Raw genomic sequence first — 26,639 nt, 5'->3', positions numbered from 1 at the left:
TGGCACCAAGGGAGTTTCTGGCCTTCCCTGGATCTCATGGAGGTGTATCTCCATATCCCCATCTTTCCGGCGCACAAAAAATTTCTGCAGTTTCACATCCTGGAGCAGCACTTTCAGTTGCAGCTTTTCCATTTGAATTGGCAACTGTGCCCAGAATTTTCACCAAGGTGATGGTGGTAGTGGCAACACATCTCTGCTACCTAGGTGTCCTGGTCCATCCTTATTTGGACGACTGGCCTATCAGGGCTCCCTCTCTGGTCGAGGAGATCCAGGCGGTGTAGCAAGTGGTTCACTTGTTGCAGCGTTTTGGGCTGGGTGATCAACCTTTGGAAGAGTCACTTGGAGCACTAAGTACAACCAGGAAGATGGTAAGTGGGATTCTTAAGGAACAATTCGAAAATACAACATAAATCCCACTGAAGGGTGTTTAATAAGATAGTGGAGAGAAATGGTCTCAGAAACCAGCTTGGATATTTAATTCGAATACAAGTCATTAAAGGTTTATAGTTTCCATCATTGACCAGATTACCTCCACCTTCTTTTTTGTGTGATCAATATCTATTGTGTCATAAATTTATCTTTTACTTTTTCTTTTTTGTAGACAGCAAGAAAATCACTTATCTTAAAGTGTGCAGAGTGCTGACAAGCCTGATGGGGACCCGTTTCGCCACTTTCTTGGCTTTTTCAAGGGTTCTCAGGACACTTTGCCAACATATATAAAACACGAACCAAAATTAATAATCTCCCTATATTCACCTTTAAATTGTGTTTTCACTTCTATTTAAAACTCTATTCAACTAAAGAATTTAAAAGCTTTAGAATAAATATCCAATATTTAAAATCTCATGTCGCAGAAAATTTCATTTATTCAAAAAGGGGTGTCACTTAGTTTTCTATAGTAAAGTTATAAACCTAAGGAGGTTTAATACATTTATTTCACTGTTCACAAATAAAACAGTGAAATACTAAAGTGGCCTCTGTATCAAATTATCCATTCATCATAGAGAAGCTATCAAACAACTTTAAACATCTTGCTGCCAGCTAATCTTAAACAGGCAGCTTATTCAGCATTTACAATTTTAATTTACTCACATTGAATTAGTTGGCAGACATCACTCATTTCCAAGAGAGCAGTTACTTACCGTAACAGGTGTTATCCAGGGACAGCAGGCAGCTATTCTCATGTATGGGTGACGTCATCCGACGGAGCCCCAATGCGGACGCCTCACAAGCAGACTTGCTTGAAGAAACTAGAAGTTTCGAGTCGCCCGCACCGCGCATGCGCGAGTGCCTTCCCGCCCAGTGCACAGGGCGCGTCTCCTCAGTTCAGATAGCTAGCAGAGAAGCCAACCAGGGGAGGTGGGTGGGTTGTGAGAATAGCTGCTGCTGTCCCTGTATAACACCTGTTATGGTAAGTAACTGTGCTTTATCCCAGGACAAGCAGGCAGGTATTCTCACGTATGGGTGACCTCCAAGCTAACCAGAATGGGATGGTGGGAGTGTTGGCAACTTAGGAGAATAAATTTTGTAATACTGTTTGGCCAAACTGTCCATCCCGTCTGGAGAAAGTATCCAGACAATAATGAAAAGTGAAGGAGGACCAGGTAGCAGCCTTGCAAATTTCCTCAATAGGTGTCAATCTGAAGAAAGCTACAGAAGCTGCCATTGCTCTGACTTTATGGGCTGTGACTTTACTATGAAGTGGTAATCCAGCCTGGGCATAGCAGAAAGAAATACAAGTTGCCATCCAGTTGGAGATGGTGCATTTAGAAATTGGATGTCCCAACTTATTTGGATCGACAGAGACAAAAAGTTGAGGAGCAGTTCTGTGTGGTTTGTTGCGTTCCAAGTAGAAGGCCAAAGCACATTTACAGTCCAGTGTGAGAATGAGGCTTTGCAAAAAACACTGGAAGGACGATAGATTGGTTGAGATGAAATTCTGAGACCACTTTAGGTAGTAGTTTTGGATGAGTACGAAGAACTACCTTGTCATGATAGAACACAGTGAATGGTGGATCAGTAACTAAAATTTGTAGCTCACTGACTCATCGAGCAGAAGTGAGGGCAATGAGAAACACCACTTTCCAAGTGAGATACTTCAGATGAGCTTTATCAGTTGGTTCAAATGGAGGCTTCATGAGTTGAGAAAGGACAACATTGAGGTCCCAAACCACAGGAGGTGGTTTGAGAGGAGATTTAACATTGAAAAGTCCTTTCATGAATCTGGAAACCACTGGATGAGCAGAGAGGGGTTTCTCTTCAATAGGCTGATGAAAAGCTGCAATTGCACTGAGATGGACTTGTATGGATGTAGACTTGAGGCCAGAGTTAAATAGGTGCAAAAGATAATCTAAAACAGAAGATAAGGAGGAATGTTGAGGCTCCTTATGATGAGAAAAACACCATGTAGAAAATCTAGTCCATTTTTGGTGATAGTATTATCTAGTTGTAAGCTTTCTATAAGCTTCTAAAATATATCTTACAGATTGAGAAAACTGAAGAGGGGTTATGTTGAGAGGTACCAGGCTGTCAGGTGTAGAGACTGCAGGTTGGGATGAAGCAGAGATCCTTGACTCTGTGTAAGCAGAGAAGGAAAAACTAGTAGAAGGTATGGCTCCCTGCTGCTGAGTTGAAGTAGAAGGGAGTACCATGGTTGTCTCGGCCACCGAGGAGCGATTAGAATCATGGTGGCGTGATCGTTCTTCAATTTGACTAAAGTCTTGAGAATGAGAGGGAATGGAGGAAATGCATAGAGGATTTGTCCATTCCAGAAGAAAAGCATCAGCCTCGAGGTGGTGAGGAGAGTATATCCTGGAGCAGAACTGAGGCACTTTGTACTTGTGGGGAAATGCAAAGAGGTCTTTCTGAGGCATTCCCCACTGTGAGAAAATGTGATGAAGAGACGAGGAATGGAGAGTCCATTCGTGAGGTTGCAGGAGACGACTCAAGTTGTCCGCCAAGCAATTCTGAGCCCCTTGAATGTAAACAGCTTTGAGGAAGGTGTTGTGATGGATCGCCCAGTCCCAAACCTCCAGAGCTTCTTGACAAAGTGAGGCAGATCCTATCCCTCCCTGTTTGTTTACATAATACATGGTGACTTGGTTGTCCGTGCGGACGAGGACTACTGTGTCATGAAGGAGATGTTGAAAAGCATGGAGAGCTTTGAGGACCACTCTGAGTTCCAATTGATTGATATGACACTGACGATCCATACTGGTCCAGAGGCCTTGACTACAGAGACCATTGAGATGAGCACCCCAAGCGTAGGTTGACGAGTCTATCATGAGGACCTTCTGATGAGGGGGCTTTTGAAAAAGCAAGCCTCTGGAAAGATTGGAAGAGAGCATCTACCAACGGAGAGACTGCTTCAAAGAAGGAGTGATTTTGATGTGTCGAGAAAGAGGATCGCAAACCTGCATCCATTGAGATGCCAGAGTCCACTGAGGAATTCTGAGGTGAAGTCTGGCAAAAGGAGTCACGTGTACTGTGGAGGCCATGTGACCCAGAGGCACCATCATGTGTCTTGCTGAAATGGAAGAGCGGGAAGACATAGTGTGACAGAGTTGTTGTGTGTTGCGTTGTTGTGGAAGGAATGCTCTGAGTTGGACAGTGTCTAGAACAGCTCCAATGACCTGTAGAGTCTGAGAGGGCTGAAGCTGAGATTTGGGAAAGTTTATTTCGAATCCCAAACTTTGTAGGAACCAGGTAGTCCATTGGGTCGCTACAATAACCCCTTGAGATGTGGAATCATTGATAAGCCAGTCGTCGAGGTAGGGAAACACCTGAAGACCATGATTCCGTAGAGCTGCTGCTACCACTACCAGGCACTTGACGAACACTCTGGGAGACGAGGCCAGGCCGAAGGGTAGAACTCTGTATTGGTAATGCAGATTCCCCACCCGAAATCTGAGATATTGATGGGAGGCCGGTTGGATGGGAATATGAGTATAGGCCTCCTTGAGATCCAGAGAGCATAACCAGTCGTTCTGCTCGAGAAGGGGATAAAGGGATGGCCAGGGACAACTTTCAAACTTTTCCTTGACTAGAAATTTGTTGAGAGCCCTGAGATCCAAAATGGGTTGCAGATCGCCCGTCTTCTTCGGAACAAGGAAGTAAAGGGAGTAAAAACCCCTGATCTGCTGGTCCAAAGGAACTGGTTCGATGGCATGAAGATGAAGCAGAGCTTGAACTTCCTGAAGAAGAAGGGTGGTCTGGGATGGATTGGAAGGATACTCTCTTGGAGGAAGCCCCGGTGGAACCTGAGTGAAATGAAGAGAGTATCCTTCCCTGATGATGGTAAGTACCCATAGGTTTGATGTAATTAAGGTCCATCTGTTGTAAAAATGATGGAGACGACCTCCTATAGGGGGAAAGGGAGACAGAGACAGAACAGTGGAGGTTATGCTCTGTTTTAAACAGTCAAAAAGGCTGAGAAGCCTTAGGTGCAGCAGAAGGTTGGGATTTCTGTTGCTTCTGAGATGGCTGTTTTTTCAGAGGAGGGAGAATATAAGGAGCTAGCTTTGGAGCAAAATGCCTTTGATAGATAACAGCCGGACGTTTGGCAGGTGTTGGCTTCGGTTTAGGTCTGACAATTGAAGCAAATGACTTTTCATGGTCAGATAATTTTTTAGTGGCTGCCTCGATGGACTCGTCATAAAGGTTGTTGCCTTGACAAGGGATTTTAGCCAGGCGGTCATGAAGATTAGGGTCCATGACAATGGTACGAAGCCATGCATGATGACGCATAGCCACAGAGCAAGCAGCCGCTCGGGCAGATAACTCAAAGGCATCGTAAGATGATTGCAGGAGATGGAGATGCAACTGAGAAAAAGAAGCAATGACTTCTTGAAACTCAAAATGCATATGATTATCCATACAAGTCAAAAATGTCGGCAGTAGAGTGTAAGGTTTGAATCATCAGGTGTCCCCCACAATGTTAGGTGGTAGGGGTTATTTGAGAGGCGCCCTTACACACGCCAGGTCCCAGGTTCAGTTCCCTCACAGAAGATTCACCAGGAGTAGAATCAAATAAGAAACACAGCCAGAGGGATTGCATAAAGAATATATTATAGAAATAGGCTTACAGAAAAGTAGGATTAATAAAAAGTTACAATTACATTCCTAAAAGTTACAATTACAATTACAGAGACTGCTTCTGTGTTCACACAAAGAAAGAGAGAGAAAAGGGGGGTGGGGAGGGTGATGCCCCAAGCTAGCAAGAGAGACAAGAGAGACCAGAACCAAGAGAGGGGGGTATGGTCTAAGCTTCGGGTTCCATAGATAAAGAGAAGGATAGACAGAGAGATAGACAGAGAAAGAGATAGAGATAGAAGTGTGTTGCAGAGAGGAGGCTTTTATAGCTTGGAATCTTATTCTGAATATAGAAACTCCTGTATTTCCCATTATCTTTCTGTTTAGAAATTGTAAACTGTTTGAAACAATGGTTAGTTTAATTGATAAGGAGGGTGTGATACTTGCAGGCATGGTAGATGGGATTAGTCTCTGGCTTCTTTGTCCCATTCAAGCAGCCTATCTTCTTGATAAACAATCCAGTCTGGCTGGATGCTTAGGCCCTGATTCTCCAAAAGTGCGTCCCGATTTTAGGCAGCTGTAGGCGTCCTACAGCTGTCTAATCAGCCAATCGGGATGCACGTTTTTTTTTAAAAAATGCTCCCCAGGCAGGCCGCCTATATTGAAGGCGAGGCCCGCAAGACACCTAGGCCCTGATTCTGTATAGGACGCCCGGGAGAGGCGTCCTATTCAGGATCGGCCTAAACTAAACTCCGATTCTGTAAACCAGCATCCATGTTACAGACGCGGGTTAGAGAATCGGGTTACATTAGACACGGCCCGCTACACTTATCGCGGCAAGGGATCTCTCTGCCGCTATAAGTATAGCGGGCCGTGGCCCCCTGACCGATCGCTGGCAGGAGGGTGCCCAAACCCTCCTGCCCGAAGACGCACCCCCCCGACACTACCGACCGCCCCCCCCCGACATTACCGATCTCCTCCCCCCGACAATATCGATCGCTGGCAGGAGGGTGCCCAATCCCTCCTGCCCGAAGACGCAACCCCCAAACCTCCACTCCACCAAACCTGTTCTTCCGGAGAGATGGGTCTTGCACGTCCAGCCAGCAGGCAAGCCTCGTCGAAATGAGGCGGGCCCGCCCCTTCCCAGCCCATCCCGCCAAAGCCTAAGGCCTGATTGGCCCAGGCTCTAGAAGCCTGGATCAATCAGGCCTTAGGCATAGTGGGTCCGCCCATCCCCACTTAATCTAAGGTCTGATTGGCCAATCAGACCTTAGACTTAGTGGGGATGGGCGGATCCGCTATGCCTAAGGCCTGATTGGTCCAGGCTTCTAGAGCCTGGGCCAATCAGGCCTTAGGCTTCGGCGGGATGGGCCGGGAAGGGGTGGGCCCACCTCATTTCGACGAAGCTTGCCTGCCGGCTGGACGTGCAAGACCCATCTCGCCGGAGGAACAGGTTTGGTGGAGTGGAGGTTTGGGGGTTGCGTCTTCGGGCAGGAGGGATTGGGCACCCTCCTGCCAGCGATCGATATTGTCGGGGGGGAGATCGGTAATGTCGGGGGGGGGGGGCGGTCAGTAGTGTCGGGGGGGGGGCGGTCGGTAGTGTCAGGGGGGCGGTCGGTAGTGTCGGGAGGGTGCGTCTTCGGGCAGGAGGGATTGGGCACCCTCCTGCCAGCGATCGGACAGGTCGCGGCCCGCTATACTTATAGCGGCAGAGAGATCCCTTGCCGCGATAAGTAAAGCGGCCGCGTTTACTTACAATGTAGACCAGCATTTTGCTGGCCTACATTTTAAGCCTCTCCTCTACTAGGGAGACACGTAGGGCCGCCTAGGTTCAGCCTAAGGCCCGCCTAAGGCCCTTAGATGAGCTTAGGCATCTTGTGGGTCTCCTTAGGCTCCCGGAGGCGCCTTCAGGCCTGCCTGGGGGAGCTTTTTTTTTTTTTTTAAACGTGCATCCCAATTGGCTGATTAGACAGCTGTAGGACGCCTACAGCTGCCTAAAATCGGGATGCACTTTGGAGAATCAGGGCCTTAATGTATGTGAATTCTGTGCAGGAGCACAGGATTCTGCGTCAACATTTTAGAGTCATATTGATATAATTTCCCATAAACCTTTGCTGACATTAGTTATGCCACTGAAAATGCTGATTGTTAGCAATAGCTATGCTGACATAGAGATAGAAGAAATTCAAAATAAGTAATGAAATAAAAATTATAATTGAGGACTTTAGAGGACATCATAGCATTCTGGTAGATGCGACGTCCAAATTTGTCCATAGTTTTCCCCTCCCTTCCAGGGGGGACTATAGCATAGACCTTGGAAGGATGGGATCTCTTCAAGGAAGATTCAACTAGTAGGGATTGATGAGATAACTGTGAGTTGTCAAATCCATTGTGATGCACCGTTTTATACCTCGAGTCCAATTTTCCAGGAACTGCTGGCCTAGAAAATGAAGTCTCTATGCATCAAGTAAAAGTCTGGTCCAAAAGCTTGTGAAGTGGAAGCTTGAGACTCTCTGCTGGAGGCTGAGGGAGACGCATGACTTCAAGATATTCCTTAGAATATTTGGAGCCAGTATCCAATTGAACATCCAAATCTACAGCCATCTGATGTAGGAAAGATGAAAAAGACAGCTGATCTGGCGAGGCCTTGTCTTCAGAAGGACTCGAGGACGTCGAGGCAGCATGTGTCGAAGAAGAAGCTTCTGCATGGAAAAAAGTCTCATAGGAATCTAGTGATTTGGTCGAAGGAATCGAGGCCGGGATATCCTTGAGGTCCGGCATCGGAGATCTGGAACAAGGAGTCGGTGGCCTGGTTGAGGCCGGAGTAGAACGAGGCTTCGAGGAAGATGGAATATCCTGCGAGGAACGATGCCATGAAGAATGCCTCGATGAAGGTCTCGAGCGATGGTGAGAACTGTGTCTAGAACCAGACCTCGAGGATCGAGGAGATTTTGCCTTGAAGACAGAAGCAGCCGATGCCAATGTATAAATAGGACTAGAGGCTGTAGATCGAAGCTCCAGAGGCTTGGAGGAGGAACCTCGATGCACTCGCAAGGACTTTGCTCCTTGCTGAGAGTGTGAGCAATCCTGTCGATGCACTCGCAAAGTATCTACTCCTTGCCTTTCGTGCTTAGGTGGCAGACCAGACACTCACAGAGACTCTGCTCCTTGCAAAGAGTGTGGCTCCAACCGGGGCATAGGATGCGGCTTGACCTCGCAGGAGGTTGCTGGATGCCCAGGCAGGATAATAGGAAGCAGCTTAGTACCCATAATGGTAAGGTACTGAAGGAACTGCTTCTCCAATATGGTCTGGAAAGAAGCCGACAAGTTGGGTTACGCGTCTGAAACCGGCCCACCTGCCTTGGCTGGAGGTTCCTTCGAGGTAGTGTGAGATTGCTTCGACTTAATAGTCTTGGACACTTTAATCACCACCGGTGGAACCAACTGCTGAGCTATCTGACCTGAGGAAACAGGGGAAGATACAGCAGGTGACATCGAAGCAAGAGCCGCTACAAACGATGAAGGTTTGATGAGGCTCAAGGTGGAAGCAGGAGGCACCGAAGGAGCATCGATGGAAGTCGAGGTCAAAGACACCTTCGAAGACGAGGGATCAGATGGAGACTCCATGTCGAAGAGCTTATCCACCAAAATGCAACGACGCTTAAAAGGTCGAGGTTGAAGTGTTAGGCAAGGTGTGCACGAGGTTGGATGATGTTTCGGCCCAAGACACTTGAGGCAGCATCTGTGAGGGTCTGTAAGGGAGATCGTGCACCTACACTTGCTACACTTCTTAAATCCTGTAGTAGGCTGGGACATAGGCCGAAAAATAGCCGCCGCAAAGTCGAAGCACGCAGGCTGTGGCCAAGTGGCCCGTCCCGGAGAACGAACGGAAGAAAAGGAAATTTTTATTTTTTTTTTAAACAAATGAAAACAAAGAAAACCAGTGATTCGTGAATAAAAAGACACAAACCGTGGTCGAAGAGAAGGCAAAGTGAACAAAGTTGAACGCAGAGAGTCAAAGATGGACTTCTCGGCTCCGCGGAAAACTAAGAACTGAGGAGACGCGCCCTGTGCACTGGGCGGGAAGGCACTCGGGCATGCGCGTTGCGGGCGACTCTAAATTACTAGTTTCTTCAAGCAAGTCTGCTTGTCAGGCATCCACATCAGGGCTCCGTCGGATGACGTCTCCCAAACGTGAGATTACCTGCCTGCTTGTCCTCGGATAACTATTGTTACACGGCAAGTTTTGTATTCATAGCAAGTTATAGCAAACGTTCTACTTACTCAATTTAACGTCCTGCCTCACTTAGAGCTGTTTTTTTCTGCTGCAAAGTTCTTTAACACATGCGCCTTTCAATCAATCTTATTAGCGCATGCGTAAATTGTCTACCTCATAGCGACCTTGTAAACATTTTTGTTTTAAATATTATAATTATTTTAAATCTTTTGAACAAAAAACAGATATTGAAAGCATCTAAAACTATATATATTATTGCCGCTTGCCCCACTCTTAAGCTCATGCTTTGTTCTTTACCACTTTCTCATTGAATTCATGCACATGTGATATTCCTATTAATTGCACTAAATTTTAAAACTCATTATAGTGCTAAATTTTCAAAAATAACCAAATCACAGTGGCGTACCAAAGGGGAGGCGGGGGGTTGGGGGGGGTGGTGGTCTGCCCTGAGTACAGCCTTAGGGGGGTGCACAGCTGGACAAGTCCAGAAAATTCCTGGGCTGCGACGGCACTCAGCGACATTGGCACCCCCCCTGCCCCGCTATAGCACTCAAGTTCGGCCTCCTTCTCCCGGCATCAGCAGAACTTCAGATCGGCAACAGGTACTCAGTCAAAAGCTTCCCCTGACTCAGCTTCCTGTTTCCGCCCAGGCAGTTCAGTCAGGGGAAGCTTTTGACTGAGCATCTGTTGCCGATCTGAAGTTCTGCTGATGCCGGGAGAAGGAGCCCAAACAGCGGACTTGTTCACACTTGGTTATGGAATGAAGCCCTCAGATACCTGTGCTGCTGTATAAATATTGCAGCAGTTTAATGCAGGTCGGCACTTTGTCTTTCATTGGGCATTCAAACCAATTTTTTTAAATGTTTTCTCAATGCTTTTAAAACTCATTACTTTTTTTTATATTCATACAAAAACTTTCAGCGACACTTATCTTTTTGGCGAGTCGCTTGTCAGCCAAAAAGATAAGTGTCGCTGAAAGTTTTTTGTATGAATATAAAAAAAAGTAATGAGTTTTAAAAGCATTGAGAAAACATTTTAAAAAATTGGTTTGAATGCCCAATGAAAGACAAAGTGCCGACCTGCATTAAACTGCTGTAATATTTATACAGCAGCACAGGTATCTGAGGGCTTCATTCCATAACCAAGTGTGAACAAGTCCGCTGGTTGGGTTACTTTCTGTGTTAAAGGGACTTAATACCATTGATGCCGGGAGAAGGAGGCCAAACTTGAGTGCTGTCGCGGGGCAGGGGGGCGTGATGCCGCTGAGTGTCGTCACGGAGGGGGGGGGGGGGCGCTGATGCCGCTGAGTGCCGTCACAGCCCAGGAATTTTCCGGACCTGTCCGGCTGTGCTCCCCCCCTTGATACGCCACTGCCAAATCATAATACCAAAAGCACACTATTAGGACTATAGTGGATTCAATTTGAATATAAACTCTCTAAACTTGAATTTTAACATAGCCCCCGTTAATATCCAAATGTTAACTAATTTATCTCATTCCAAAAGTAACATTTTGTTTCAAATTCACCTCATTTTTCATTTTCAAAAAACTGATCACATTCTCCAATGTAAACACCTAACTCCTCCAATGTTGCTGAAAAGAATCATGTAGAGAAAAGGTTTCCAATCTGTAAAAGCATTTAACTGTGGGTTCAACAGTTTGCAGCATTAAAATCTATTTGGTCTCTTTCTATAGAAATTTTATCTTCCTATCACCCCCTCTACTGCGAGATCTCACTTGGTCAATGGCTAAGCATCTAAGGTCTTCAAAGGAATGCTGATGAGTCAAGCAGTGCTCAACCAAAGGTTCAGTGGTTTTCTTACATTTAATGTTCGATTTGTGCTCCATAATCCTCCTCTTGAATGCTCTTGTTGACATGTCAACGTACAAGATTCGGAAAGTCTTCTAGCCACGCCAACCCCGACAGCCTGGCAGTATCTCCAGGTCCTGGGGCTCATGTTGGCGATGATCAATTTAGTTCCGTGGGCCAGAGCCAGTCTACGTCCTCTGCAGGAGGTTCTGTTGTCCTGATGGAATCCACAGCAGGACCCATCACTTGCCCTCCTGCCCTGGATGGCAGCGGTGCGGTGATAACCATTTTGCTTCACAGCAAACGGAAGTCCACAGTGATAGCCAACATAAAAGCTTGGCGGTGCTACCAAGCATGATACACCGGCCAACAGAGGATCCTCCTTCTCTCTCGGTTCCTTGAGTTTCTGCAGGATGGCCTGAAAAAGGGCCTTGCAATGGCTTCACTATGGGTTCAGATTGCATGTCTATCTTGCCTGGGCCCACTTGTCTTGAGGTGCTCCTTGACGGTTCATCCGGATGTGGTCCATTTCCACAGGGCGCAGTTCATCTGAGACCTCCTTTGTGCCTCCCTTGTCCAACGTGGAATCTGAATCTGGTTCTCTGCTCCCTGGCTCGCCTGCCTTATGAGCCTCTGGATCAGGTGTCCTTGATGGATCTCACTATCAAGACAGTATTCCTTGTGGCTGTCATGACAGCTCAGAGAATTTTGGAGCTTCAAGTTCTTTCTTGTCGGGATCCTTTTTTGCATATTACGATACTGCGGTGCTCTTGCATATGGTTCCTTCCTTCCTTTCGAAAGTGGTTTCTGTCTTCCATGTGAATCAGGAAGTTTGACTTCTAGTTTTTGTTCCTTCCAGTCAAAGACCCAGGACCAGGTGCTGCAGTCCCTGGATGTGGGCAAGCTCATGCTGTGGTATTTGGAGGTTACCAAGTTTCGTGTCTTGGATCACCTGTTTGTCCTGGTGGGTCCTGCAAGCAAGGGCTACCATTTTGAGATGGATTTGAGCGGCCATTTCTGCAGCATATGTAGAGGCAGGAAAGAAGCCCCCCTCAGCTCATTCTACTAGAGGGGTTTCCTCCTGGGCCCTTTTAATATTCAAAACTCTCAAAACTAAAGAACCAGCATTCCTTGATAAAAAAAACTTATACCTTATGAATCTAATAGATCCTTAAGATCCTCTGGACAGCATCTACTTTGGGTTCCTTCTTTAAATATTCTCAGTTACCGCACCCACACTATGGAACACATTACCCACTTATTTTCGGGCAGAGTAGAACTTAGATAAATTTAAAGGAGCTTTAAAAAACTTCTTATTCATTGATGCTTTTTGCTAATTATGCTACTATTCTTTTCTTATTGAACCCCTTAGTCCTTTTGTTTTTCTCCATATATGTTTTCTTTTCTGTATTTATTGTAGTTCTCCCCCTATCCTTTTGTTCTTATTACATTTATTTTGTGTCTTGTTCGTCTGAGTATATTTTGTCTGTTTAATATTTTTGTTTTTAATTCTGTTTTTATATCTGTTCTTATCCCTATTTTATTGCTATAATATGCGTGGAGGGGCATAATAAAAAAAACGTCTAAAGTCCCCTTTTGGCTTAAGGTCTTAAACGTTGAAAGTAGAAGCAGGGAAAATGTCCATTATCAAAAAAACATCCAAAAGGAGGGTTTTTTTGATAATGGCCTGCCTCTACATTCAGCTGTTTAAATGCCCAGACTACCACTACATCTACACTAACAACATATAATCAACCTAAAAAAAGCCTAACTCCCAAATGCCTAAAAGCTGGATTCTGTAACGGTGTCTGTCAAAAACAAAACTGGTTACAGAATGCCCCCTACAACGATCCGGGCAGGAGGGAGCCCAAGCTCTCCTGGCCTGCGGCATCTCGACTCCCCGACTACGTTCGGGGCAAGAGGGAGCCCAAGCCCTCTTACCCCAACGGCACCCCGACTACATTCGGAGCAAGAGGGAGCCCAAGCCCTCTTGCCCTAGCGGCACCCCGACTACGTTCGGGGCAAGAGGGAGCCAAAGCCCTCTTGCCCCGCGATCCCAAATCCTCCCTGGGCTGAGTCCATTGGGGCCAGGAGGGAGCCCAAGCACTCCTGGCCTGGTGATCTCCCCCCTCCCCACCACACGATCCGGCCAGGAGGGAACCCAAGCCCTCCTGGCCCGCGACACCCTCTAACCCCCCACCCCACACTAAACTACGGGCAGGAGGGATCCCAGGCCATCCTGCCCTCGATGCAACCCCCCATGACTGCCCCCCGAACCCCCGATTGGCCCCCCCACCAACCCGCGACCCCCCTGCCGACCCCCCTTCCCCGTACCTCAAAAAATGTTGGTCGGATGGACGGGTGCCAAGCCCATCCGTCTGACAGGCCAGCCATCTCTGAATGGCTGGCCTTAGGGCCTGATTGGCCCAGGTGGCTCAAACCCCACCCACAGGTGGGGCTTGAGGCGCCTGGGACAACCGGAATCGGCCCAGTTGTCTTAGGCCCTTCCTGTGGGTGGGGCCTTAGGCACATGGACCCAACCGGCTTGGCACCAGTCCTTCCGACCAACATTTTTTGAGGTATGGGGAAGGGAGATGGGGTGGGGGGGATGTGGGGTCGGCAGGGGGATCGCGGGTCGACGGGGGTGCCGATCGGGGGTTCGGGGGGCGGTCGTGGGGTGGTTGAATCGAGGGCAGGAGGGCCTGGGATCCCTCCTGTCCATATTTTAGTGGGAGGTGGGGGTTAGAGGGTGTCGCGAGCCAGGAGGGCTTAAGTTCCCTTCTGGCTGGATCGTGTGCGGGGGGGAAATCACCGGACCAGGAGGGCTTGGGCTCCCTCCTGGCCGGATCGTGGGGGGGAGGAGGGGGGGAGATCGCCGGGCCAGAAGGGCTTGGGCTCCCTCCTGGCTCCAACGGACTCGGCTCGGGGGGGGGAGGTTTGGGATCGCAGGGCAAAAGGGCTTTGGCTCCCTCTTGCCACGAATGTAGTCGGGGTGCCACTGGGGAAAGAGGGCTTGGGCTCCCTATTGCCCCGAACGTAGTCAGGGTGCCACTGGGGCAAGAAGGCTTGGCCTCCTTTTGCCCCGAATGTAGTCGGGGTGCCGCGGACCAGGAGGGCTTGGGCTCCCTCCTGCCCTGATCATTGTGGGGGGAAGGGTGGATCACGGCAGGGGAGATGAGCTATCTCTCCTGACGTGATTATTGCTGTAGGGGGGTGGGTAGGTTGCTGGGACCGCTGAGCTGATCGCAGCAGCCACGATCAGCTCAGCGGCCCGTTTTTGGCATTTATACCTGTTTTGACTTGGTCTAAACATGAACACTATACGAACTTACGGAATATTTCTACTTCTGTCTAAACAACTTGGCGCTTCCTGGCCTTGCAACACACAAACTGACGTTAACACTACTAATGTCATCAGATGTACAATGCTATACACTTTAAGTAGTTCTACGAGAGATACACTGCTATACTCTCTAATTCGCTGTATGAAAAACTTCTCTTGATTGTATTTACAGTTTCTTTATTGTAAACCGCTATACCCTCTAATTCGCTGTATGTAAAACTTCTCTTGATTGTATTTACAGTTTCTTTATTGTAAACCGCTATACTCTCTAATTCGCTGTATGAAAAACTTCTCTTGATTGTATTTAGTTTCTTTATTGTAAACCGCTATACTCTCTAATTCGCTGTATGTAAAACTTCTCTTGATTGTATTTACAGTTTAGTTCATTGTAAACCGCCTAGAAGTCGCAAGATTACAGGCGGGATATAAGAATAAAGTTATTATTATTATTATTAGTATAAGTGCCGACTAGGCAACCTGTCAAAACATTTGGTTAAACCTGTTGTATGCCTAGGTGTAGGTCGGCCCACCTCCCGCCCACCGCCCACTCTTTCCCCGCCTCTAAAAACACCTCTTTTCTCTCTGTGCGTTTAGAGGCAGGGGAAAGGCCTAAGCTGGTTTTAGATACATCTAAAACCAGCTTTGATTATGGGTACTTGGACGATCAGGCTTTTTGATTGTCCAAATACCCATTTAGCCCACTTTTTAGACTTTTTTTTTTATTATGAGCCCCTTAGTATTTTGATAAGCGTTTTATCAAATTTACAATAAACTTGGAAACTTGGCAGTGTCTCCGGATGAGATTTGTAGGGCTGCTACATGGTCCTCCTTGCATACCTTCACCAAGTTTTACAGGATTGATGTAGCAACCAAGCATGATGCTGCTTTTGGTGCCTTGGTGTTGGCAACGAGCTCATCAGTCCCACCTTGATATTTTCAGGACTACTCTGTTATGACCCACTGGTCCCAGAATAAAGGGGGATTGTACAAGAACGAAAGATTAGGTTCTTACCTTTGCTAATCTTCTTTCTTGTAAATCTCCCCTTTATTCCGTGAGCCCACCCTATGTATATCTGATTCTCTGATTGCCTTCCTTGAAGCACTGGTAAGCTGGATTTACATTTCAGATCAGCCTTTATAAGAGTGCCATCTGACTGGAACTAGCACTAAATTTGGTGGGGTCCCTAGTTAAGCGCCCTTCTGACAGTGCAGGCTGTGTCTCCCTATAGCACTGTTTTATCATTCAGGTTTCTAATGTTTCATATTCTGTTTTCTCGTTTTCATTGTTGCAAGTTTTGTATGTGTTAATATGAGCAGAATTGATTTGTCGGGTAGGGAGTTCCCTGTTCCCCTCTATCTGTTTGTTATTCTCTGCAGATGTTGCTGGCTGCTTTAAGACTGACTGGTGTCCAAGGAACATGCTCCATGTTATGCTCTCAGAGAGAGGAGTTAAGACTTTAATCATCTGAGTCTTCCTACAGTGCCTGGCGGAAAGGGATGCATAACCCACTGGTCCCGGAATAAAGGGAGGATTTACAAGAAAGAAGATTAGCAAAGCTAAGAATCTAATCTTTTGTTATAACATTTCATCTTTGTTTTCCATTCTTTTTCTGATCATTCCTAGCATTCTATTTGCTTTCTTAGCCATCGCCACACATGATGGCACTTAGGAGTCACCACCCAGGAAAAGGATCTAACTTGGAACCCTGCATCACATAGCTATAGTTTGGTTTTCTCTTTCCCACATGCAACACTTTTCACTTGCTCGCATTAAATGTCATCTGCCATTTTGATGCCCAGTTTCCCTGTCTCACAATGTCTTGCAATTTTTCACAATCCTCTTTGAACAACTTTGTGTTATGAGCAAATTTAATTATCTCATGTTATGTTAAAAAGCAGTGGTCTCAGCACAGACCCCTGAAGAACCCCACTATTTACCCTTCTCCACTGAGAATTTTGACCATTTAAACCTACTTTCTGTTTTCTGCCTTGGTAGGTAATAAGTCCATAACAAAGCATTTCTGTTCTCACCCCCATCGCCACCTCTGGAATCTGGTATCACTCTCACTCTCTCCTCCAATGGATCAGGCATCTCTCACTCCTTTTCCCCCTCCTTCCCAGTCTGGCATTTCGTCCCTCCCTATGGATTTGGCATCTCTCCCCTTACCCCACTCATGATCCTGCTTTCAATGGGTTGCCCGAAATGGCAGCACTGCAAAGGCATATTGCTTCCAACTGGCCAGAGAGGAGATGGGACATGTAAGTTTGCAAGTTCAGGGTATGGAGAGGAGAGTTAGATAGATGTTGGAACTGGAAGGAGCAAGGAAGGGAGAGCCCATGGTGGTTGGGGGTGGGCGGCTGAAAGCAGGGACCTGGGAACAAATGCAAAGATGAATGGCACAGTAGGCAGAATCTACCATTGGGCAGCCTGAGCCTTTTGTTGAACTCAATCAGTAGCAGCTATGCTCCTGCTATTTTTTTCCTGTACTATAGAAAGTGAAACTCCCTTTTCTACAAACATGGAATGCATTCTTCTGGGAAAGGGTTCTTATTTTTCTGGAACCTCCAGTCTGATTTGGCCCAGTGGCATACCAAGGGGGGGAGGTCCGCCCCGGGTGCAGCCTTAGGGGGGGTGCACAGCTGGCTAAGTCCGGAAAATGGTCCATCACCAAGGCAAAGTGAGTCGATCGAGGAGCCTATCCCGGGCTCCGTGATAGACTCACTTTGCCTTGGCGAGCAACCATTTTCCGGACCTGGCTGGCTGTGCAACCCCCCTAAGGCTGCCGTCGGAGAGGAAGTTCGGGCCAGCCAATCGCTGCCTGGCTAGGCGGAACTTCCTCGCCGTCGGCCCGATGCTGGGAAGCAGAGAGAGCTTGGGGCAGCCGCGGCGGCGGCTTTGGGGCCTGTTTCCCGATGGTGGCAGCAGCGGCTTGGTGGAGGGCAGGGAGAAAGAAAGAAAGGGGGCAGGCAGGGAGACAGAAGGGAAACATAAAAAAAGAAAGGGGGGCATGAAAAGAGAAAAAGAAAGGGAGGCAGGGAGAAAGAAAGGGCAGGGAGAGAGGAAGAAAATGTTGGGGAGGGAATAAGGTCTGGAGGAGAGGAAGCATACAGGCTGAAAGAAGGGAAGAAAGATTGGATGCACAGTCAGAAGAAAAAAGTGCAACCAGAGACTCATGAAATCACCAGACAAGGTAGGAAAAATGATTTTATTTTCAATTTAGTGATCAAAATGTGTCTGAATTTATATCTGCTGTCTATATTTTGCACTATGGCCCCCTTTTACTAAACTGCAATAGTGGTTTTTAGCGCAGGGAGCCTAAGAGTGTGCAGAGCAGCACTGGACATTCAGCGCAGCTCCCTGCGCTAAAAACTGCTATTGTGGTTTAGTAAAAAGGGAGAGGGGTATATTTATCTATTTTTGTATGGTTGTTACTGAGGTGACAGTGCATAGAGTCATCTGCCTTGACCTGTTTGAAAAAAACCCAGAATAGGAATGATAATTAACATTTTCTCAGCGTACAGTGTGCTTTGTGTTTTTAAAAAATTTTATTGTTGGTAGATCATTTTGACTTGGTCATTTTAAAAGTAGCTAGCAAGCCCAAAAAGTGTGGGCACCCCTGAGCTAGAGCGTTGAAGCTGCATGTGGCTGCCGTAAAGGTCATCTCTGACACAACCGGAAGTTGCATTAGAGACGACCTTTACGGCAGCCATATAAGAACATAAGAACATAAGCAATGCCTCTGCTGGGTCAGACCTAAGGTCCATCGTGCCTAGCAGTCCGCTCACACGGCGGCCCAACAGGTCCAGGACCTATGTAGTAATCCTCTAACTATATCCCTCTATCCCTTTTTCCAGTAGGAAATTGCCCAATCCTTTCTTGAACCCCAGTACCGTGCTCTGCCCTATTACGCCTTCTGGAAGCACATTCCAGGTGTCCACCACACGCTGGGTAAAGAAAAACTTCCTAGCATTCGTTTTGAATCTATCCCCTTTCAACTTTTCCGAATGCCCTCTTGTTCTTTTATGTTCTGAAGGTTTGAAAAATCTGTCCCTCTCTACTCTCTCTATGCCCTTCATGATCTTGTAGGTCTCTATCATGTCTCCTCTGAGTCTCCGCTTTTCCAATCTTTCAGTGTACGAAAGGTTTTTCATGCCCTTAATCATTTTTGTCGCCCTCCTCTGGACCTTCTCAAGTATTGCCATATCCTTCTTAAGGTACGGTGACCAATACTGGACACAGTACTCCAGGTGCGGGCGCACCATTGCCCTATACAACGGCAGGATGACTTCTTTCGTTCTGGTCGTAATACCCTTCTTAATAATACCCAACATTCTGTTTGCCTTCTTCGAGGCTGCTGCGCATTGTGCCGTTGGCTTCATTGTTTTGTCCACCAGCACACCCAAATCTCTTTCAAGGTTACTTCCCATTAATACTAACCCCCCCATTTGGTACCTGAACATCGGGTTCTTTTTCCCTATATGCATGACCTTGCATTTCCCTACATTGAAGTTCATCTGCCATTTATTCGCCCACTCCTCCAGTTTGTTTAGGTCCCTTTGTAGGTCCTCACACTCTTCCACAGTTCTAACCCTGCTACAGAGTTTAGTGTCATCCGCAAATTTTATAACTTCACACTTCGTCCCCGTTTCCAGGTCATTAATAAATACATTGAACAGCAGCGGTCCGAGTGCCGACCCCTGTGGAACACCGCTCGTGACTCTCCTCCAGACCGAGTAGTGACCCTTCACTCCAACCCTCTGCCTTCTGCCTGCCAACCAGTGTTTGACCCATCTGTGTACATCCCCTTCCACCCCATGGTTCCACAGCTTCCTAAGTAGCCGCTCATGGGGGTACCTTGTCAAAGGCCTTTTGGAAGTCGAGGTAAATGATGTCAACGGATTCTCCTTGATCCAACTGGCTGTTTACGCCCTCAAAGAAGTGCAGTAAGTTTGTTTGGCACGATCTTCCCTTGCAGAAGCCATGTTGGCTCGCTTTCATCAGCCCATTTTTTTCGATGTGCTCACAGATGCTGTCTTATCAGTGCTTCTACCATCTTGCCCGGAACTGACGTCAAACTTACCGGCCTGTAGTTTCCCGGGTCTCCTCTCGACCCCTTTTTAAATATAGGTGTAACATTTGCTATCTTCCAATCCTTCGGGATCTCACCAGTTTTCAAGGATAGGTTGCAAACTCGTTGAAGTATTTCCGCTATCTCATTTTTTAGTTCTTTTAGTACCCTAGGGTGGATTCCGTCTGGGCCTGGTGATTTGTCGCTTTTCAATCTATCTATCTGTTGGAGGACATCCTCATGGCTCACCTCTATTGTTGACAGTTTTCCTTCTTAGTCTCCATGGAAGATCACGTCAGGTTCTGGTATACTGGATGTGTCTTCACTTGTGAAGACTGACGAGAAGAACTTGTTTAACCTGTCGGCTACCTCTTTTTCCTCCTTTATCACTCCTTTTCTGTCTCCATCATCCAACGGTCCTACTTCCTCCCTCGCCGGTTGCTTCCCTTTAAAATATCTGAAGAACGATTTGAAGTTTTTTGCCTCCCTGGCTAGCCTCTCTTCGTATTCCTTTTTCACTCTCCTAACTACTTGATGGCATTCTCTTTGGTATTTCCTGTGTTCCTTCCAGTTTTCCCCAGTTTGGTCCTTTTTCCATTTCCGGAATGATTTTTTCTTGTCTCCTGTCTTCACTTCATTGTTTAGCCATGCGGGGTCTTTTGTTCAGTTTTTTTTGTACCCTTTTCTAAATCTGGGGATGTACATATGTTGTGCTTCTTGCACTGTGCCCTTGAGTAGAGACCAGGCTTGCTCTACTGTTTCTGTTTTCCTTGAGCAACTACAATGCTCCGGCTGCTGTAAGAAGTCAGTTTAAGACATCGCCGGCCACAGGCAGGGAGGTTTGTCGGACCGGGCCTGTTGTCCGGGAGGGGGGGGGGGGGGCGTTGCATATCTTGTTGCCAAAATCAGAAAGGTGAGGAAGGAAGAAAGATGGGCCTTTGGTGGATGGAGAGATTGAGAGAAGGGGGCAGATGATGGAAGTGGGTAGAAAGGGGAGAGAGAAGAGGTCAGATGATGGAAGTGGGGAGAAGGGAGAGCAAATGCTGAATGGAGGGTGGAGAAAGAGAACACATACTGGTTGGAAGGAGGGATAAAGAAAAAGGACATATGCTGGATGGGGTAAGAAGATAAGAGTTAGTGAGATAGTGGAGGGGTGAAAGAAAGGGGTGGCATGCTGTGGGAGACATAGTGAAAAAAGGGAAACTGAGGACTGCATAGTAAGAAAGAATTTAATTTAAACGGAGGCAGAAAATAAAGAAGGAAGACCAGAGAAGGAAAGGGAAGAGAGAGAGATGCCAGAGAACGGGGAAGGAGACAGAGATATCAGATCTGAGCGGAGGAAATGATAAGAGAGATGCTAAAAACCACAGGGGGGAGGGAAAGAGAGATGAAAGGAGAAAGATGCCAGACCATGAGGGAACAGAGGGAAGATGATGGATGCCAGACCAAAGGGGGGGGGGGTCTAGAGGAGAGATGGAAGGGGGAGGCATACAGTTTCTAGAAGGGGCATAGAAGGAGAGAAGATGGCAGACAGTGGATGGAAGGAAGACAGTAACAAGAAGATGAGGAAAGCAGAAACCAGAGAAGACAAAGGTAGAACAAAAATTCTCTATTTATTTATTGCTTTAGGAGACATATGTCACTGTTTCTATGGTGTTGCATTTTATGCAGAGTCCAGCTTCTTGCTGGTTCAATTTAACCTTTGTCTAAGTATTTCTATTTTATCCCCCCTTTTACAAAACTGTGGAGTGTTTTTTAGCGCCAGCTGTAATGGTAGCAGCTCTGATGCTCAGAATTCTATGAGCGTCAGAGCTGTTACCACTGTGGCTAAAATCCACACTACAGTTTTGTAAAAGGGGGAGGGGTTAGTTTGTGATGACATATTCCATATTAGGCGAAGGTGTTTTCTGTGTTCTGTGTGTTCGAAAGACATGGTTTTCTGTTAGGATTGATGGTGTAGGATTGATCTGTACTGGTCTGGCTTGTTTAGTTTTACAATGGGTGTATTGATGTTGTACTGCTCACTGCAGTATGTAAGATGCTGCCTTTTCCTAGGTGTGACGTGGCTTGTTACTAAAAATCATATTTTTCGTACAGATGGGGGGGGGTGCCAAGAAATGATGGGCCCTGGGTGTCACATATGCTAGGTATTCCACTGATTTGGCCCATTGGATAGAATAATAAAAAAGGGATAATTTAAAAGAATGCACTGAAAGGAGAAAAGAGGATTATTATCCTTATGAAGCTAGGCTACATAGGGACATGAGATGAAATTTAAATGATATAATTAATCAATTGAAGTATGCTTTCTGCTTACACTTCACATTGGCATTGCTTTTTATGCATATTTCATACATATCCTCCACCCTATTCCAGATGGCTGATTTTGCTTGTCTGAAGAGAGATACGAGGTTTAGTAATATTTTATTGAAGTAATCCGCTTGACATTCAATAGTATTTAATCAGCCAGGAACAGCTTCCAGCCAGCTAAGTACCTCTAAGCTGCCTAACTGCTAATATTCAACAGGAGATAGCCAGCTTTCTCCCACTGAATATCCCAGTTAGCAGATTGGCTGGTGACCAGGTATGTCAGTCAACATAGTCGGTCACTGCCTATATTAATCGGATTACCAGCTAAGTCTAGCAGCCTAAAATGCAGGTCTATCTTTGGTCGCTAGGCCTAAGCCGGCCAGCCGATGAATATTGGTTTGGCCAACAAAGTCATACGTGACTGCACTGAACCCAGAAATTTAATGCCAGTGGCTGGATATGGCTCCAGCATTGAACTGGGCTTGCCATCAGCCACAGGAGGTAGCTGGGCTACTTTCTACAGTCTGAATATCAGTCCCAATATATCTATGGCTCAATGAGGATTCTGGACAAAATCCCTCATTATATGCTCATTAATGGCCTTTGTGCCACTATTTGGGCTCCTGATTATGATTCATAGTTTATTAATTTAATATACCATACTTCCTCAAAAAGAACAATTTACAAACAAGGTGCCACTGGCCGCAACTCTGCAAGGACCCTAGTTGCCAGAAACATAGGCCTACGTTTCCAGCACCTGTCCGTGATTGACACACAGCAGCCACCACTTTTTTAGGCACCACTTACAGAATTGGCCCCATAGAGATTTGCCAGTCAGTGGCTTCTGAGAGGGGGCCTGCCACATCCAAGTGCAGATTGAAAGCCTTTTCAAATAAATGGGTCTTCAAAAGAGACACTAAGGGCTCCTTTTACTAAGGTGTGCTAGCGTTTTTAGTGCGCGCTAACCATGCGCTAAACAAAAATACTAAGGCAAGCTCTATGGAGGCGTTAGCGTTTAATGCGTGCGGCATTGTAGCACGTGCTAAAACTGCTAGCACACCTTAGTAAAAAAAGTCCTAAATCTAGAGTAACGCAAAATACTATACCCTTCTTAATATGTACCACAGCTTACTTTCTATTTCTGAGTGAATTGCCCCAACAAAGTTTGGCTGTAGCTTCTGAGTCTTCTATGGCCCTTCCTCATAATTTTACATTATTCAAGCTTTTCCTAAAGAACACACTGTGCATGTCTGGGATCCTTACAATAGAATCTGGATATTCTGTTCTCTTTACCTTTCCACAGGTGCTGCCATATCCCATGGAGTTGCAGATACGGGATGAACGCTCACCTAGGAGATGTGTACAACTTCTAGAATCTTGTGTTGGACACCTGCCTTGCTGCAATCCCTGTGCCATCTGCTATTGCCGTTTCTTTAATGCCTTTTGTTACTGCCGGAAAATCAACCACAAATGTCACCATGGGAAAAATTAGCTCTCATCAAGCTTGCAAAGGCTGGGGCCATTTTCTATCTGTCCATCTCTTTCCTTGTCTAGCAGATCTCTGTAAAGATTGTATATTGACTTGTTTTTTGTTTCGTGTACCACTCCTTTTATAGTATGAAGGACTAGTTAAAAAAAAATGTAGCAGTGAAAACATTTTGCCACTGCTGTTTTTCATTCTCATACCAAAAGACAGGATTGTAATTTTCTTTTAAATAAAATAAGAAACTCATTTACTTGGGGCCTCGTCATGTGTTATTAATAGATGACTGGTTTATTTCTACTATATGGTATTTTCTAGAATCTGCTTTACCATCAAAACCACCAAAGCCTTTTGTGCTACAGATAAATTATGAGTAGGAGATTTAGAGAAGTGTAAATGACCTGATTCTTGAACCATTTACCATCTTTAAAACATTCAACTGGATGTAAGTAGTTGGAGAAGCAGGGGAATTAGGTTTGATTCCCAATATAATTCCTTGTGACTGGATAAGTTATTTAATCCTCCATTACACCAGGTACAAAAGAAGTACCTATATATAATATGTAAACCATTTTGCTTGTAACCATAGAAAGCAGGTCAATAAAATTAGATGGGTCTGTGACCCATAAAAATTTATTTATTTACCTACTTCCTTGAGCTTGCCTTGCTGTCTGGAGGTTAGTGGCCCTGATGATCACTGCTTGTGGTTTGGCCCTCCTACAAAGCCTATTGGGCCGTGGCAGGGGAGTGGAGTGCTGCTGCTGGAAGCCTGAGGTCTGCTGCAGAATATATCTGCCTGCGGCTGTGTGGATCTGCAAAACTGATATCTATGTAATTCCAGCATCTTCAGCTGAATGTGAGAGATACTTCAGCATATTCAATGCTCGACACATACCGTATACAGGAGGAAAAAGGGTTGACTCGAATATAAGGGGGGTGTTAATATTCAAGTATCCAGCCCCCTCCCTCACTTGCTCTGCACCATGTCCCCCTTCCCTCCCTTCCTTCCTCCCTGCCCTGTCCCCTCTCCCAATTTGGTCTGATATAAGACCTGGTGGTCTAGCAGTGAGCCGGGACAGGAGGGATCCCTCCTGCCTCCTGTTCCAGCTGACTCTAAAAGCTTTTACTTCCCTGCGTACCTTTAGAATTTCCTGGTGGTCTTGCAGTGTGACCGACTGTGACAGGTTTTTTCCTCCCTCCCGCCTTCCTCGTATATCTTTCAATTCCCTGGTTTTCCAGTGGTGAACCAAGCAGAAACAATCTTCCGGCACTCCTGCTGGGCGAAGAGCCACTAGCTGAATAATTGCTGCGAGTCTGGGTGGGCGCTGACCCGAATATAAGCCGAGACCCCCATTTTGTGGCCATTTTTTTTGCCCCCAAATCTTGGTTTATATTCAAGTATATATGGTAATTACATTACAATGTAGTAGCATCAGTGCCGGATTAAAGGATAGGCCCAGTAGGCATGTGCTTAAGGCCCAAAATGGTCAAGGGGATCCGATGAAGAAGAGAATCAACAGAAAAAAAATTTTTTTCAAATAGCGACGGGCCCCCCAGCATCGATCTGCAACGCAGGCCCCCCAATCGATGGACCGATCAGCAATGCGGGCCCCCCCATCGACGGAAAGTAAAATCAGCAAGCAACACAGGTAAAATTGGCAACGGCAGCTATAATTTTGCAAGGGGTACTGCTTGCCCAAAGCTTCCCTCTGACACGCCCAGGCGGAAACAGGAAGCTGCATCAGAGGGGAAGCTTTGGGCTGAGCACCACTTGCAAAATTACAGTTGCTGTTGCTTTTCTTGCCCGTGTTGCTTGCTTATCTTACTTTCCATTGATGGGGGGCCCGCGTTGCTGATCGGTCCGTTGATGGGGGTGGGTTATGTTACCGATCAATGTTGGGGGGGTGCCGTCGCCTTTTGAAAAAAAAAAATCAGAGTGAAAGGTGAGTGGTGAGATGGGCCTGGGGTGGAGGGAGAGAGAGAAGGGGGCAGGGCACAGCAGGGCAGATGATGGATGTAGGGAGAAGAGACAGAAGGGAGCAGGGCAGGGCAGATGATGGAAGTGGGGAGAATTTGTGCCAAGCCCTCACCTCCTCACCACTGCTGCTGCTTTCCCACATGCTAGATGGGGGGAAGAAGATGGAGTTAGTGAGATAGTGGAGGGGTGAAGGAAAGGGGTGGCAAGCTGTGAGTAGACACAGTGAAAAGAGGGAAATTGAGGGCTGAATAGTAAGAAAGAATTTAATTTAGACAGAGGCAGAAAATAGAGAAGGAAGACCAGAGAAGAAAAGGAAAGGGAAGAGAGAGGAGAGAGAGATGCCAAAGAATGGGGAAAGAGACAGAGATATCAGATCTGAGTGGAAAAAATGAGGAGAGAAAGATGGTAAAAACCACAGGGGGAAGTGAAGGAGAGAGATGCCAGACCTTGGGAACAGAGGGAAGATGATGGATGCCAGACCAAGGGGAGAGAGGGGCAGGAGGAAAGATGGCAGAGGGAGGCAGACATTTTCTGGAAGGGGCAGACAGTAGATGGAAGGAAGAGAATGGCAGGGCGGGGCTAGGTGGCCCAGTGTACTGGTGTGCCTAGGGACCCTCGAAGAATTAATCCTGCCCTGAGTAGCATGTATTCTGAAACTATTGAGGCTATTTCAATCATGCTTGAGGGGTACAGTCACACAACACATGACTCGCACATAGTAGTACTGTGATCATGGTGTGTCTTTCTGCCATTTATGAATAAATGGAAAATGCATACAGTAATCATAAAAAAATAAATAAAAATAAAACAAGAAGAGAACTTGCACCATTGCTGTCATAATTAGAACTAGTTTGGCAGTTAACAATGCAGTACTAGTTAGTAAGAGGCCTATATTCATCACTTGTAGCCTTATCTGCTGAAACTGCGTCTAGAGTCAGGAAAATGTACCCCAGGTCATGGACATGAGTCACAAAAGATGACCCACTGTCAGCTCTGATAGAAAGGCAGTAGTATATCAAGACCCATCCCCCATGCAAGTCAAAACAATAGATTTAGAAGTCAGGGAAGTTATTTATTCTTTAATTCATTCAATTTTCTATACCGTTCTCCCCAGGGAGCTCTGAACTGTTTGCATGAATTTATTCAGGTACTGAAGCATTTTTCCCCGTCTGTCCAGGTGGGCTCACAATCTGTCTAATGTACCTGGGGCAGTGGGAGGATTAAGTGACTTGTCCAGGGGGTTTGTAATGACTGGTGAGCACTGGGCAGACAGTAAATTAGATAAGAGAAGAAAGGGTACTTTTAATAGGGTACTGAAAACCAGATCAGGGGCTTTACAAAGTTTCTCAATACATTATTCAGGATCCTAAAGTGAAGC

The 26,639-nt window shown here is 46.4% G+C and overlaps 1 protein-coding gene across 2 annotated transcripts in view; it reads left to right on the top strand.

The window, feature by feature from the left end:
- AGRP (agouti related neuropeptide) overlaps nt 1-23,523 on the top strand; it is a 336,158-nt gene extending 312,635 nt beyond the window's left edge. For both annotated transcript variants that reach the window (XM_033942770.1, XM_033942769.1), the window contains exon 4: nt 23,104-23,523. In XM_033942770.1, coding sequence (XP_033798661.1) covers nt 23,104-23,292 — 189 coding nt within the window. In that variant the 3' untranslated portion in view covers nt 23,293-23,523. The remainder of the gene's footprint in view (nt 1-23,103) is intronic.
- Nucleotides 23,524-26,639: the final 3,116 nt, after the last annotated feature.

Source organism: Geotrypetes seraphini, chromosome 4, assembly GCF_902459505.1.
Source record: "Geotrypetes seraphini chromosome 4, aGeoSer1.1, whole genome shotgun sequence".
NCBI lineage: Eukaryota > Metazoa > Chordata > Amphibia > Gymnophiona > Dermophiidae > Geotrypetes > Geotrypetes seraphini.
Note: the sequence above shows the minus strand (reverse complement) of the source record. Positions and strands in the feature narration are given on the sequence as shown.